This window comes from Alternaria ventricosa, assembly GCF_023758065.1.
Source record: "Alternaria ventricosa strain BMP 2768 chromosome Unknown scaffold_18, whole genome shotgun sequence".
In the NCBI taxonomy this organism is placed as follows: domain Eukaryota; kingdom Fungi; phylum Ascomycota; class Dothideomycetes; order Pleosporales; family Pleosporaceae; genus Alternaria; species Alternaria ventricosa.
Window position 1 is genome coordinate 324,030 of NW_026055698.1, and position 14,225 is coordinate 338,254.

Below are 14,225 nucleotides of genomic sequence, written 5' to 3' on the forward strand. Positions count from 1 at the left end.
CCCGCAGATGGCTTACTGATGATCTGTAAGGGAGCGCCAAGCTGGCTTGGGAAGGATGCGGGTACCCGTTCCGCGGCGAAAATTTGGGGGCCACGGAAAGAGCCGTTGGATGACTGTGACAACCATCCAATCCTCCATGTCGCACTGCAGGAGAGCTACGCACAACACCATCTTCGATATTGAGGTTCCATGATGTCTTCGGGGAAGCAGCCAAATATTCTTCTTTTCGGTGCTGGTAGCGTCGGAACGGTATATCTATACCTGCTCAGCAAGGTAGCCACGACCACCGCCGTCTGCCGCTCAAATTATGAAGTCGTAAAGAAAGATGGTTTCACCATCAACTCATCAATATTTGGTCAAAACCTCCATTTCAGACCCAATGTAGTCAGAGACTGTGGAGAAGCAGCGTCTCAATCATCAGATCCATTTGACTACATCATCGTCTGTAGCAAGGCTATCCCGGATACGGTACCGAAGCTCATCGCTCCTGCCGTCACACCTGGACATACGGCTATCATACTTATTCAGAATGGCGTCGGTATCGAAGAAGAATACTTGAAGGCATACCCAAACAGCCCGATCATCAGCGCTGTCGTTTACATGCCCGCGACTCAACGGCCAGCCGGCGTCATCAAACACGGTGAAGTCGAGAAACTTCAAGTCGGATCCTATCCCTCCTCTGCACCAAGTAAATGTGCTGAAGCTTTCACGGAACTTGTCACAGCAGCCGGTGCTACAGCGGAATTCTACGAGGACGTTCAGCACAAGCGATGGATGAAACTACTGGTCAATGCATCCTGGAACCCCATGTGTGCTCTCGCTCTGAGCAAAGACACAGAAATTTTGACTGCTTCGGAAGAGGCCGACGGTGTTGTATTAGCCGTGATGCTTGAGATTCGCGATATCGCAGCTGCCTATGGATACGAAATCACTCGGGAACAGGTCGACAATCAGCTTAGCCGGGCGCAAGCCAGGATCCCGACGAACGCTGGTATCGAACCTAGTATGCTTCAGGACGTTCAGTCGAACCGGAGGATAGAAGTAGAGGCTATTGTGGGCAACCCTGTCCGCATGGGTAAGGAGAAGGGTGTGGCGTGCGTACGGTTGGAGATGCTCTACATCCTCGCAAAGGCTTTAGATTTTCAGATTGGACGTAGGCCTTGAAGTCGGAACTTACATTGCGACAGGAATCTGTAGGTAAAGGCTCATCAACTACGCGCCTTCCGGCTTCAACTGGATATTATTTCTATGGTGCTTCGCACCAACTTGAGCGAACGCCATCTTTCATAAACACTTTGACCCGGGGGTCTCTTCTGGCTCGCTATTCTATTCAAATATGACGATAGCGTTCCGGCGAATAGCGCGTCTTGTCGCTGTCCCTTTCACTTCTCGTCCACCGCCGGTATCGTGCCAAGCCTTCCGTTTGTCCAGCGCTCCGCATCGCAATTCGCGACTCACCACCGCTTTTTTAGAATAAACTGTCGTCATTTCCACGGTGACCAACAATAGGCACGGACCCAGCCACAATAGCAGTCAAAATATCTTTTGCCTACACACAAAGCGATACAACGCCTCAAAACACCTATCCTACTTCATTGCTCACAGTTTCCAAACCAAACACTCCAATTCTTTTCCATCGCAGCAACCAACACAAGCTCTTCTATCTGACCATACCCGAAACCTCATCATACCCTACTTTGCGAGCTCACCTGCCGCACGCCTTACCGACAAGATGCGCACTGTCACCATCGCCCTTCTTTGCTTCCTCTTGCTAGTAGCCCTCGACATCGGCCGCGTCGTCGCATCATCTGGGTTCTTTCCGTTGGCTGTTCGCCGCCTCCACATCGCCGTCTCGTACCTATACTGGGAAGTCTTCTGGGAAGTCTACTATCAGTTCACCCACAACTTCGAAGGAGTTCCCCTCTACCTCCGCTTGATCGCACTCCTCATCTGCATCCACCTCACCTTCTGTCTATACGTATATATCAAATACACCTACTGGATAGGCCCTCATCCCGAGGCCGACCAAGACGGCCTCCATGAACCTGCCGAAAAGGGACAATCGCAAGAGACGAAACTCCCTGTCACTCCCATCGTCGCTCACACCACACCACCACCCGTCACACTACCACCTGCAGAGCCAGCACCTACTGAGCCAGCACCTACTAAGCCAGCACCTCCTTTATACCCTCCGCCGTTCGAGTTGCCGTTCACCAACTTCCGCGGCACCGGCGAGTCGTTCGCACACTCCGATCGACGCGACCCGACACACTATCCCGTTCTTCAACTGTCGACTTCTTGGGGCAATACCCGTCGCAAAGAACGCGATTACTGGCGGTCTGCACCTAGGCAACCACCACCAGCCTATAGGTCTACCGAGCACGAGAATGTCGCCGCGGCACCTACCATACCGAAGCCAGAAGTGGCTCAAATCACTACGAAGTCGACAACGACTACCACGAAGGACTATGCAGTCATCGCACCTGCCCATAAGGTTGTCGAGCTACCTCCGATATACATCCCCACTCCTACACAAACCCCATCTACCCTCCCATCAGCTCCCTCGATCGACCCTCAGCTAGGGACTTTACGAGACGTGGAGAATAAGAAGCATCTAGTTGTTGCTGAGATGAAATCCTTCCTAAGTACTATCGGTACTGATGCCGGGTGTGAGGCACCAGCTGCTCAAATCTTGGCATTGATGGTAGCAGCGAAAATGCACCTGATGCCATTCTTCCCAAGAGGGCTTTCTGGCCTTGACCCGAGTTTCCTCATCTGGAAAGACGCAATTGTCGAGTTCTGGTGCCGATTTCGGCCATATGGGTGGGAAATCCGGGAAGATGAAGATGGAAGGCTGCGAACATTCCTCCAGCAGTACAGAGATACTGCCATCTGGTTGGGGTTGGAACACCACCTTGATGATCTCACAGTCATCGTCAAGCCAGCCCAGCCTCCCGCGTCAAGTACGCAAGACCCTCCAGCACCCAAGATGGGGACGCTGTCCGCCATCCCCACCACCACTGAGCACCTCCCCGCTCCCGCCATCCCGATCGCTCCGCAGCCGCAAAAGGCACCGAGTACCCCCGCGCCTATCCAACAGGCACCTCTCCAGCAGCCGATAGTGGCCCAAGGCGCAACAGGCCTCATTGACTTCAGCAAGGAGGCTTGGTTTGGTCTGCCAGATGATCAGCTCAAAGCACTTTCCTGGAGGTCGTTTAGCTGGCCTGACGACGCAGCCGCTAGCTTCAAGATATGGTCTCATGATGTACCGGAGCTTGCCAGTCTACCTGTCAGCCATCCAGAGTTCATCATGGCCTCCTATGTGAAAGCAGAGCTTGAGAAAATGGCGCCTATTTTTAAGCGCGCTGCGATTGTTCTTCGAATCCAAGGGCGTGGATGCAAATGGCCTGATCGATACGATCTCATGATGGTACCGTTGTTGGGGCACGTTTCTGATTTTCTCTTCAAAGCTGCAGAAATGACCAAAAAGTGCCAAGAGGTCGTAGATTGGGATTCTCGGGACGCATGGTACAAAGCCTGCTTTTACTTTCACAAGCGGGTTTTGCAGGAGAACATCTGGGAGTTCTTGGGTCATCGTTACGACGTCGACGACGCCAACAGGACTCCCCCTCTCAAGAAACTGTGGGAGGAGTTGGCGCCGACGTGGCTCCCTGACATTACAAAGGGGTGAGCTGAACGTCTTTGTATATATCTCACACCATTATCAGCTGTCATACCGACAGCCTTACAATCTTCGAGTACCTCCTCGGTATTTCACGCCATTGCAAACTTCACCCACAACATGGATTGTATTCCTCTGAAACTCACTTGAATTTCCAGTCGTCCATAGAAAGCATCAATGTCACCATATCAAGAAGAGTGATTCCAGTGAAAACGTGTATTAAATTTCAAGCCCTCTCTAAAACAATTGAAGCAAAGATGTTTTACAAGTGTCTAAGAAACCAAGGCACGACCATCGTTGAGGTTATACATTATTCGCGCCATGCCGAATGAGAAGCGACGAAAGACGCTTATGCGGAGGGGGTAGCGGGAGCCTCAGCAGTGGGGTTGACGTCGGAGCAGATGAGAGCCTGGCCGAGGATGGGGATGAGGCAGCACTTGGCCTGCTGGCCGGACTCAGCGCATCCGTCGATGAACTGATTGATGCTGGTGGGGGTGGTGGTAGCTAGGAAACTGTTAGTGATCATGTCTTTTGGATAGAAGATGGGAAGAGCGTACGAGGAGCGCAGTCCAAGTTGGCGAGGTTCAGGACATCGGTAGCGCAGCAGACGGGGTTGCCGGAAGAGCAGAGGCCAACCTGGCGCTCGTCAAGGGGAGCAGCGAAGGCAACGGTGGCGGCGAAGGCAACGATGGCGGTGATGGTGAACTGCATTTTGAAGGTTGGTTGGGTTGGTTGGTTCTTGTGAAAGAAGGAAGTGTTGTTTGGAAGTGGTGTTGTAGAGTTGTTGATGTGAGTTGAATGTGTTGGATGATGTTCAATTGTCGAGGCATCGTCGCCCTCTTTATACCTTCTCAGTCCTCATCTTGTTCAAGGTTCATTCCAAGATCACACTTCATTACATTGCCATCGTCATCAAACACCGGCATACCCAGGCTACGATCGTCATCGACGCCAGGGGAATTAGCTGACAGCCGGGAGCGCACGTCCATAACGGTCAAAATAACGGTGACAGGTCCACCTGGCGTCCCCAACTTCTTCATGGCGAGTCTGCACCCGGCAAAGACTGACGTCGATCTCAGCTGGTTTGGCTCTGTGGTACCTGGCTGATCATGCTGACTGGCTGGTACCGAGGGTGGAGTGTCCGTTAGGGCTGTTGATCTCGAAACCTGCACGGCTGGAGTTGCTGTCGCATGAAGAATGGATACTGTGGAACGTAGATCGATATCGGAGGTTTAGCCATTCAGGGTAGGGATCATATGTCGAACGCGAACATACTTACACATTGGGCATCTTTTCGCTGCCCCTGGCGCGTACATTTGCTGCAGGGTGTCCTGGCTGTATGCACGTTATCCACGTCAAAGCCTCTCATAGGGTTTTGTGGCTGCCCCAGACTATGCCATAGGGTGGTCGGACACCCTCCACGAGTTGAGGCTTCAACGCCAGTGACGTACACTAAGCTGGGGTACCGGCTACCGGAGCGCTCGTTCACAGGCGCTGCATAAGGCTCATCTCCGAGCCTCAAGTTCACCAAGTCAAACGCTTGTGGATGTGGTCTGAGTGCGCATACACCGCCTGCACGGCACCTAGCATGAAAGTGTATTCATGCGGATATGAGAATGTGTACACGATTGTAGTCTTGCATTGACCGATCGACTTGGTGGAGGCGATGCTTCATCGTCACCCACACCACGCGTTCATTCCAACCTTGAAAATCTTTCTTTAGCAACCGGTAGATTTACCAGAGCTAACCCATGACAAGGTGTGGCAAACAGCTGTCAAAGAACTCAAGCGCCTCAATACGCCATCCGATGATGCTAGAGGTAGGTGTGACGAAGTCCAGAAAAGCGATCGAAACGTGGGGCTAAGGGGTTTAGCAAGGGTATTGGCGAATGGGAATCTAGAACCAGCTTCCAAGGAAGCCCTGTAACACGGTGGAAAACCTGGTGATGGTTCGGCTAGCGTTTGATATAGCACAAGGATGGGAATCTATAGGTACTCACAAAGTTCAAACGACAAAGGCTGTCAAATTGTGCGAATTCTTGTAAGGCTGACATGTACATCCGCAATATCCGTTAGAGTTTGGATGAGGCCATTCGCAATTATCTGGTCAGCACAACGGTACCTGCAATCGGACCTAAATGACGAAAGACCATGCCCATCTCAGGAGACGTTGTGAAAATGTATGGAACGGAACGTTGCATGCCCAGGCGGCCGTTAAGCCCCACTTGACCGCGCCTTGCCTGATCCTGGCGTGACAGCCCGAGCAGCCGACCTCGCTTGCATCGATCTACGTCACAACAAAGACCCGGTTCCTGACAACGCAGCAAGATCTGAACAAGTCGTGCAGGACGATTTACATCATTTTGCTATCGACCAGCCAATCGCGACAAACACTTCATTTAACTGAAGTGCATTCTTCGAGGCGAAACGCATTCTTCCACGCGATCCTGCCATCCTATTTACGCGAGGGCGGCGAGGCTGATGGCCTAGTGCGTGTGGTGGCGCAGGGTCGACGAAACTCAGGAGCGGACGTGACAGCTCAAGGCGGTAAGTACAGCACATGCAGCGCGTAGTTGGAGGGCCAGAAGCAATGCGACGCCATGGTACTGAGATGCTCGCGCATTGCGATGGAATGTGGCCATGTGCCTGATGTGCCAGGGACATTTGCGACACACCAGGAAGGGCACGGCCATGCTCCGAAGCTCTTCGGCATCCATCCGCCCACAGTCACCGCTCTCCTCATGTTGTTCTAGAATAACCCCAGGGACAGATTCTAATCGACCTCTGCAGTCAGACTGCTACTACAGACAAGACTCCATTCGACGGCGTGAATGTCAACTTTGAGTTTGATTGATCTGGCGCTTGGTCGGGTCTACAAACGCCACGATGCCGCTACGGCGCGACTAAGATCTCGAACCAACACCATAGCAAAGTGGACGACGATAGCCGAATACAGACTACAGTAGCCTTAACTGACCGCTGATTTGACAGTTCAAATAACCTTTTTGGCGACTACCAAAGTCCATGTAGAGATTTGTAAATGGCGTCCTTCACCGCTACTCAATCTGTACTGCGGATACTGATATCCTCCATACCTACTGCGCTTCTTGCTATAGAAACAGCCCTGTTCTCTTTCTTTCGATCAATATGGCTTGCAACAAGTGCAAGTGAGATTTCGTCAGCCTTAGATTCCGCTTTCAACCATATTTGCCTCTGCAAGTTCCGAATCGCCATCGTGGTTTGGGCGACTCCAAGACTCCGAATGAAGGCGTCGCAAAAACTATAGCTAAGGAGCTTGCATCCGGTCGTGATTACCTAGGTATACATCTGACCCAGAAGCCTGCGATAGTCGAGAAGCGGATGATTCAATAGACCTGCCCTAAATTCATTGCTACATCGCAACGAAGAATAGAGTAGGATGAGCTTGACAAACGAGTACAGCAGCTGGTTTTGAGGTCCCAAAGCTCTCTTTACATGGACAGTTTCTGATTGGGATGTCGAGCATACCTAGGCACTCTAAAACAGGATACGTGTTGTGCATATTCCAGCAATCTGATCATTTTGATATTCCGTTTCGCTAGCATACCACGACTACGTTGATATCACGCCGTATTATACCAATGGACCTGAGGCGTAGTTGATTGTTTGAATCAATTCGGGCCGTTATGAGTCGCGCTCGCTGATAGTTCTGTGCCCCGCCTTTCTGGGGTCACGTGCTGTGGAAAATAGGGCTAGCGGCGCTCGGCAGGGTTTGCCCGCCTTCTCATTCGGAGCTATACGAGCTGCGGCAGCACCAAGAACCGCCATCGTCGCACTCAGGCACCCCACCCATCACAGAACGAGAACATCGAGCGCTTCTCTGCCTCGAATCGGGTCACATCATGTCGGTCTCAATGAGCCACAGACCTTCCTCGCCAAGTACACCTTGTACAAGCGAGCCACCGAATACATCGCAGGATGGATTGCCGAAACCGCCGCGTCCATCGGCTTCGAAGTTAAAACGAAGGAACAAAAACAGACGAAGTCGAAATCGAAATCGAAAAAGGCTGCAGGCAGGAAAGGCAACCAGAATGCGAAAGGTGGAGGTGGTGGCACAGTATACCAACTCGGAGTATCGGACTTTGTACCCATGGCAGAAGCGATAGCAAAAGCTGGAGAAGAAGCAGAGTCTGAGATTATGGTCCCTGTTGCTTTATGCAGGCACTTCAGTCGCGCCATTCAGACACGTCGGAAGGTCTCGCAATGGTACAAGGCGAAAGTCAACCCGGATACGAACAGTGACCTGCGGCACGAATACTTCATCAAGGTTCTCGAGGACACCTTCGCATCCCTCAAGCCATTCCTCGGGTCGGGCGGACCGGAAATCGCACGCAACAATGGTTCCGCTACTAATGTGGCTGACTTATCGTCACGCAATCGCTTCGCGGGGCTGACCGTCGATGAGCTTGTGGCACTAGCCGACGAGGAAGATATTGCGGAAGATACACTCCCTGACGTATCTAATGTCACGCTCGAGGAAGCTGAGGAAGACAAAGAGGACGACTTCTGGATTGCTGTTGCGCTTATGCTACAGGAGCAACAGGACATGAGGGAGGTGGTCCGTGACAACTGGCAGAAATGCAAGAGTGGCAAAGTCGACTTGATTGTGGCAGCCATGACCACGGATACGGCTATTAAGCTTGCTCAAAGCGCGGAGGCGAAGTTCGACTTGCTAGTAACACGACCGAAGAAATATCCAGTCACGGAGTATCCGGTCTGGACGCTACCCGCCGTTCTTTTTTACAACAACCACGAGGACATGCACAAGTGGTCTCTCGCGGAGATTGCAAAGCCTTCCGCCAGGCTTGGCGTTACAGCGGACGCCCAGAGTGAAGCACACTTCGACTTCTGGCCGGTCTTCGCTGGCTTGAAGTTCTACCTCCACAAGCACATGACAAAGAAGAACTCGATTCCGCAAGTGATGCCGAAGGACTTCGGCGATGCCAACATTCACAATCGAACATTCAGAGCAATCGAACTTGCTCAAATCATGCGGATCGTCGCGAAAGCAGCGAAACGCCCACCACTGCTGGATATGGTCTCCAAAGGGCTATTGGACATGTTTACCGAGCACAAGATCCCAATGTGGCTTACATATGGCGTCCAGCTTCATTTCGACTCGCAAGATATCATGGACGAGATGACCAACCGACCGCATTTTGAACTTCAGGTCTACCTGAACCACCTAATGGGAGTAGAACAGGCCATTACAAACAATTGGGAGGACCCGATGATGCCAGACAATATCCAGGATGAATGCTATAAACCTTTCAGAGAGGCATACAACGACATCAGTCCCTGGGCCAACCATGACGGATTTGCCGAACAATGGGCACAGCTTGCGCAAGATCCAAAGGTCAATGGACACCCCATCTTCGGGATGATGAAGAAAGAAGCGTTCTACATATATAAGCACCATCCTTTGCTAAACGGCATGTTGAAGTACCACTTTCTCGTTCACTGGCACGCGGCTGGCCTATCACACGAAGCAACTTCATGTTCTCTTCTTTTCATGGCTCATGTCTATATGGGGACACAGCTGAGAAGCCCTTCCGACCCAGTGTGGCCCGACATGGAGTTCATGCTCTTCAGCCAGGATCCCCGATACGTGTTGCTCAAAAGACCCCCCGAGTCGCCTGAGGAAGCACGGACTCTCTTCGATCTTGCTACTGGCCAACCCACACTCAAGCAGGTGCAAGCATATACCTCTGATCGTCTTGATTTTAGCCGCGGAGATCTAGGCCGGCCTAGATATGATCCCACTAATAAGTCTCGGCTGTTCAGGGATGCAACCGTGTTTGGAGAGACTGTCTACTTGCCGCGCGGTGCTAGTGGCTGTTGGATCAAGAAGATACCCGGTGGGGCCTTTAATGGGAGAATCGACACGATTACTACAGCACTTCTCGAAGCTTCTGCTCCTGATGCAACACGTGGCCGTCTCGCGCGCGCGATGCAAGCCTCTCAAGAGAAGCAGGGACAAAAATTGGAGCCTATCAACGACAGAGACGGACTCACATCTGTTGCCATTCTACAACATTTTGCCTTCTGGCTGCAGGCTGACTTGCCAGATCTTTATTTCAACGGAACGTTGATGCAGCGGCAATGCTCGGACACGTGGAAAGCCATCTACGCAGCGCTCGAGAACGACCCAGCTTGGGATCCGTCTTTCTCAGAAACCGGGCGATCGCCGCAACATGCAGCGAATACCATCATTACTACGTCCATAATCGAAGGGAATTATCCTCGGTTCATGGACATAGCGCGCAGAGCGATGCGCAATCATCTACGGCAACAGGAAGAAAACTATGAGTGCGCGCAAAGCGAGGTATGCTTGAAGGATTTGACGACGTACCACAAAGGAGCTGCCAGGCTCTTTACGGATGATGGACCTTTGAATGTGGACAACTTGTACAAAGGTTGGTCGCAGGAGCACAGACAACAGAGGAAGCATAATTTTGCGGCCGCTGCCGCACAGGCCGAGGTCACAGCTGGGAATGCCGATTTGCAAGAGATGTTCCAAGCTCGGGCGATGCAAGCCATGAGTTCGATGATTACGGGCGGCCCGGCCGGCCAGTGTATGGTGATGTAACGCATCATCGAAATCTCGGCGTGTTTTGCATCGCGCGTAACCATACGATGCTTCAAATTTTGGGAGTGTCACGCTCCTTAGTATGCGAGTTGTTATGGTGACGTTACGTGAAAGACATTACCCGGCATCCTCGACGAGGCAGCACCCTGAGACTAGCCATTCCGGGACGGCTGCCTGAAAGCCACAGCATAGTAAGGAGTTGCAGCCTTGCTCACGGACGTTTGAAATAGAATATAAAACTCACAGTAAGACGACATGAGAATGACATTCCAGATACATCACGACATCTCTTGACAAAATTTGACGTTACATCCCTATTCCTGCACAACATCACCGAAACACACTACTAACGATCCTCCGATCGCATCAGAATGGCACCGATTTCAAACCCTCTCTATATCACCAATGTCGCAGACGGGGAAACAATTCATCAGGTATGTGGAATTCCTATGTGACCGTCTATGACTAACACGTACGACAGCGCTGTCTCCTAGTCACGGGTACCTATGCGCTTACCGCTGCTGAAGGGAGTTACATCCATGTTGCTTCCAAAGGTGCAAACAAGGCCGAGTCCTTCCCCGAGCAGACGTGGCCGATAGCGGGTGGTAACTTCAAGGCTCTCGTTATGCTCTCGCCGGGGCAGAACGTCCTGGAATTTGCCTACGTCTGCAATGACTGCCTTGAACACACCATCGAGGTGAACGTTAATTACATCCCGCTCTTGCAGTACCCGCCTCTTCACCTCGCTATCATGGTTGCCGCAGACTCGCCATGCCTCATCGACTGTCCACCTTCAAAGGCTGCGGGGACTTCTTCGGCGCACTCAGACCTTGATGCAGCTATCGCCAAGCTGCGCATGGCGGCTTACATGTGGCAAGCTATGACTGCAGAAGACCTGAGGCTGCAAGGTGCTGGGCGTCGATCATTCAGGCTGGATGAGGAGTGGACCGCAGACACGATTAGTCGCGACTTCCTCAATGCGCGGGTTGAGGAGGCTCTCGACAGAGAAGGTGCCATGCAATCGACTGCCAAAGTCAACGTTATTCGCTCTTCCAAGACCGTCAAAGAAATCCGCAATAAAGAGGTCGCACAACAGAACCCTAACGCACGTCGTGACAATGACCTGTTCGACTGGTTTTTGGATGCGCTCAAGGAGCAAGGAGGCCCCTTCGCTTCCGATGCCCGACCCATCGTTGCTGGGTTGATCTTGGACTCACACTACAGCATCTCGCAGAAGCTGATTCTCGGACACGCAGCTCTGGGTTGCCATAACCCTGACGGAATCTCACTGGGTATGTTCGGTAGCCACCTAACCTACTCCTGGCCGCGCTTCTTGGAAGAAGTCACAGGCTGTCTCACAGACGGACGTGCACCTGGAGACAAAGTAGGCAATGACAATGGCCAGTGCAATACCATGTGGGAAGCATGCGCCATCGGTCAAGGCGCTTTCCTCCATGAAATCGGCCACGCATTCGGATCGCCTCATCGCTCTGGCATCATGGAGCGTGGATATGCGCAAGACTGGCCCAAGAACTTCCTCCCCAAGACCGCGTACTCTGGCCACCTCAAAGCAGAAGGCGTACTTGTGGACCCCCATAACACACCTAACAATGCTCGTTGGAATTTAGCTGATGCGCTCTCCTTCCGCATGCTACCCCACTTCCGCCTACCCATTGACCCCACAATCAGCAACGACGAACGACATGCTTCGCCCGAGGCCTACGCTGAGCATACAGACGATGAAGGCCCGACGAAACTCGTCATCAGCTCAAGCAGCGGCATCGTACGCTTTACTTTCAACCGTACAGAGACATCCCAGCCCCTAGGCTGGACTCACAACGCACCGAAACGCATTGAGTATACGGAATCCTCTCTCGAAGAGCGCTTCGATCGATCCCAAGCCCTTCATCTCAACATTCTCGCCTACAATGGAAAGGAGACCAACATCGGCAACGTTTGGAAACTCCTCGCCAGCAGATCATACATCCGCATCGCAGGCTCCGAGATCCGACTCGCCAAGCGCCTAGCCTTCCCCGATGAGTCCGATACTCGTCGGTACGAATGGGCGCAGCTCCTCCACGAGAAGGGCAAGGATGGAAATCTGCACCGCGCCGTTTCCATCGATCTAAGGGTCGGATGTTTATGGGATGGCGGCGTGGTGAAGTATGCAGATGGCCACACGAGCCACTGGGGACCCATGCGTACATACGGCCGCAAGCACCAGTTCGGTGGTCACGCTTCCGAGAAGATACGTCTTTCCGAGGGGGTGGAGATTAGTTCCGTCGAAGTTGTCCCTAGGGATGGTGTAAGGCTACATCTTAGCGACGGTACCAGCGCGGGCGAGCTCAACGCGAGGCGTGACTCGGACATTGTGAGGCTGACACCCAGCCCTGATGAGATTATTGTGGGGTTCTTTGGCAAGAGTGGGAGGGGAGGTTTCTGCGGCGTCGAGGAGTTCGGAATCATCACTGTGAAGAGAGATGTCGGGATTGCGGGGTTGCCGTACAGTGTATGGGACATGGATGAGTTGAAGAACACGAGTGGAATGGATGGTGATGATGATGATGAGGAGGAGGAAGACCGATACGACGACGATGATGAGGACGAAGACGAAGAGATGGACTACGACGATGACGAGTGAGCGCGTCAGTTTGGAGTCCTGAAGAGCCCACAGTACTTCGTTATCGAGGCGATGTGAACATCGTGCTTGAGCGCCGCAGTGTGGTAATAGTAGTGTACCTGTCCCAATTTCTCCAATTCTAGACCTGTAAGCGAATCGTTCCACAAATCAGGCTGCCTCGCAAGTAGTAAGACTAGACGATATGTACCGAAATATACATGCGAGTTACACTTAATGTATATCCAGTCATGTGCACGATACAGTGGTGGAAAAACACAGTGGTAACGAGACGAGGTTTTCGGCTCAAGACCGAGTAGTCTACTTTAGCAAGCAGGCGAATCTTCCCCAGATCACATGAAAAGTCAGACACGTCCCCGGATTCTGCCAGGACAGTCCGGCGAGCGCTCGGCTGGGTCCCGGCTCCCATGTCTCAGCGCAACGGTAGCACCACACTTGGGCTCGTCCTGGAGTGCATAAGGCTGAAGAACCTGGGGTCTAGTCTTATGCTACGTTCAGTACGTGACTAATAGCAGGTGTTGCTTTCGACGTCGATGATGATGCTGCGGTGAGAAAGCTAGTTGTGAACGCGCCTGATGTTGAAACCTCTCAGCCGCGTGAGATGGTAGACTCCATCGGATTTTTGTATGCGTCCTGGACGTATAGGCCGTATCAATAGCTTGCTATGCTGCTTGGTTGCTTCCACTGGTCGCATAAGATGTGCAGGAAATGGGCTCTCACGATGTGGAAGTCGCGCAAATCTCGCAACAACACTACCTAAATAGAGCATGATGTGCTTTCAAGCCATGCAAATACAAGTCTGCGGCATTTGACTCAGCATGACCAAAGCAGGTCTCTACAACCGCCGGCTGGGGAAAGGGGTGAGTTGAATGCGGTGACATGCGACGGAGTCATGATAGGCCTGATGAGGTTTCCCGATGGATGAAGTCTGACACGCTCGCCGCCAAGGCCGCGACCCGATGAAGGGCCGGCCCTCTCGCTATTCCCGAAACGCGTCCGCCGCCACAAAGTTCCCCAAAAAAGATACTGCTAAGCTGCAGAATTTTTCTGCTGGGAACATACGGAACGGCAAAGGTACACATTCCACACGGTAATCCCGCGATAAGCATTGCCGCTTGGCCTGTCGCGCTCAAGGCGACGCGAACTGGCGGCGCCGACCCGCTCGTAGCCGACGTGATCCTGGCTCGAAAATTTCGATCATGCTACTGTCACGGTTCAACTTCTGCATCTTGCGCGGCAAAACGACTCTGTTGCCCGCCAAGTGGACCGACGATGAA

The 14,225-nt window shown here is 52.4% G+C and overlaps 5 protein-coding genes across 5 annotated transcripts; 4 read left to right on the forward strand and 1 right to left on the reverse strand.

Annotated features, from left to right (window-relative positions):
• Positions 1 to 192: 192 nt before the first annotated feature.
• J4E93_008801 (uncharacterized protein) lies at positions 193 to 1,164 on the forward strand (the record flags this gene model as incomplete). The annotated part of the gene is made up of 1 exon (XM_049346699.1): positions 193 to 1,164. One exon carries the CDS (start codon positions 193 to 195, stop codon positions 1,162 to 1,164), a length of 972 nt encoding a protein of 323 aa, XP_049196119.1.
• A 568-nt stretch (positions 1,165 to 1,732) lies between these two features.
• J4E93_008802 (uncharacterized protein) lies at positions 1,733 to 3,691 on the forward strand (the record flags this gene model as incomplete). The annotated part of the gene is made up of 1 exon (XM_049346700.1): positions 1,733 to 3,691. The coding sequence occupies one exon, from the start codon at positions 1,733 to 1,735 to the stop codon at positions 3,689 to 3,691; it is 1,959 nt and encodes a 652-aa protein (XP_049196120.1).
• Positions 3,692 to 4,031: 340 nt separating this feature from the next.
• On the reverse strand, positions 4,032 to 4,393 carry J4E93_008803 (uncharacterized protein; the record flags this gene model as incomplete). The annotated part of the gene is made up of 2 exons (XM_049346701.1): positions 4,032 to 4,186; positions 4,240 to 4,393. The coding sequence occupies 2 exons, from the start codon at positions 4,391 to 4,393 to the stop codon at positions 4,032 to 4,034; spliced, it is 309 nt and encodes a 102-aa protein (XP_049196121.1).
• Positions 4,394 to 7,563: 3,170 nt separating this feature from the next.
• J4E93_008804 (uncharacterized protein) lies at positions 7,564 to 10,310 on the forward strand (the record flags this gene model as incomplete). The annotated part of the gene is given in 2 exon segments (XM_049346702.1): positions 7,564 to 7,569; positions 7,587 to 10,310. 2 exon segments carry the CDS (start codon positions 7,564 to 7,566, stop codon positions 10,308 to 10,310), a joined length of 2,730 nt encoding a protein of 909 aa, XP_049196122.1.
• An 82-nt stretch (positions 10,311 to 10,392) lies between these two features.
• Positions 10,393 to 12,951, forward strand: J4E93_008805 (uncharacterized protein; the record flags this gene model as incomplete). The annotated part of the gene is made up of 2 exons (XM_049346703.1): positions 10,393 to 10,398; positions 10,792 to 12,951. 2 exons carry the CDS (start codon positions 10,393 to 10,395, stop codon positions 12,949 to 12,951), a joined length of 2,166 nt encoding a protein of 721 aa, XP_049196123.1.
• Positions 12,952 to 14,225: the final 1,274 nt, after the last annotated feature.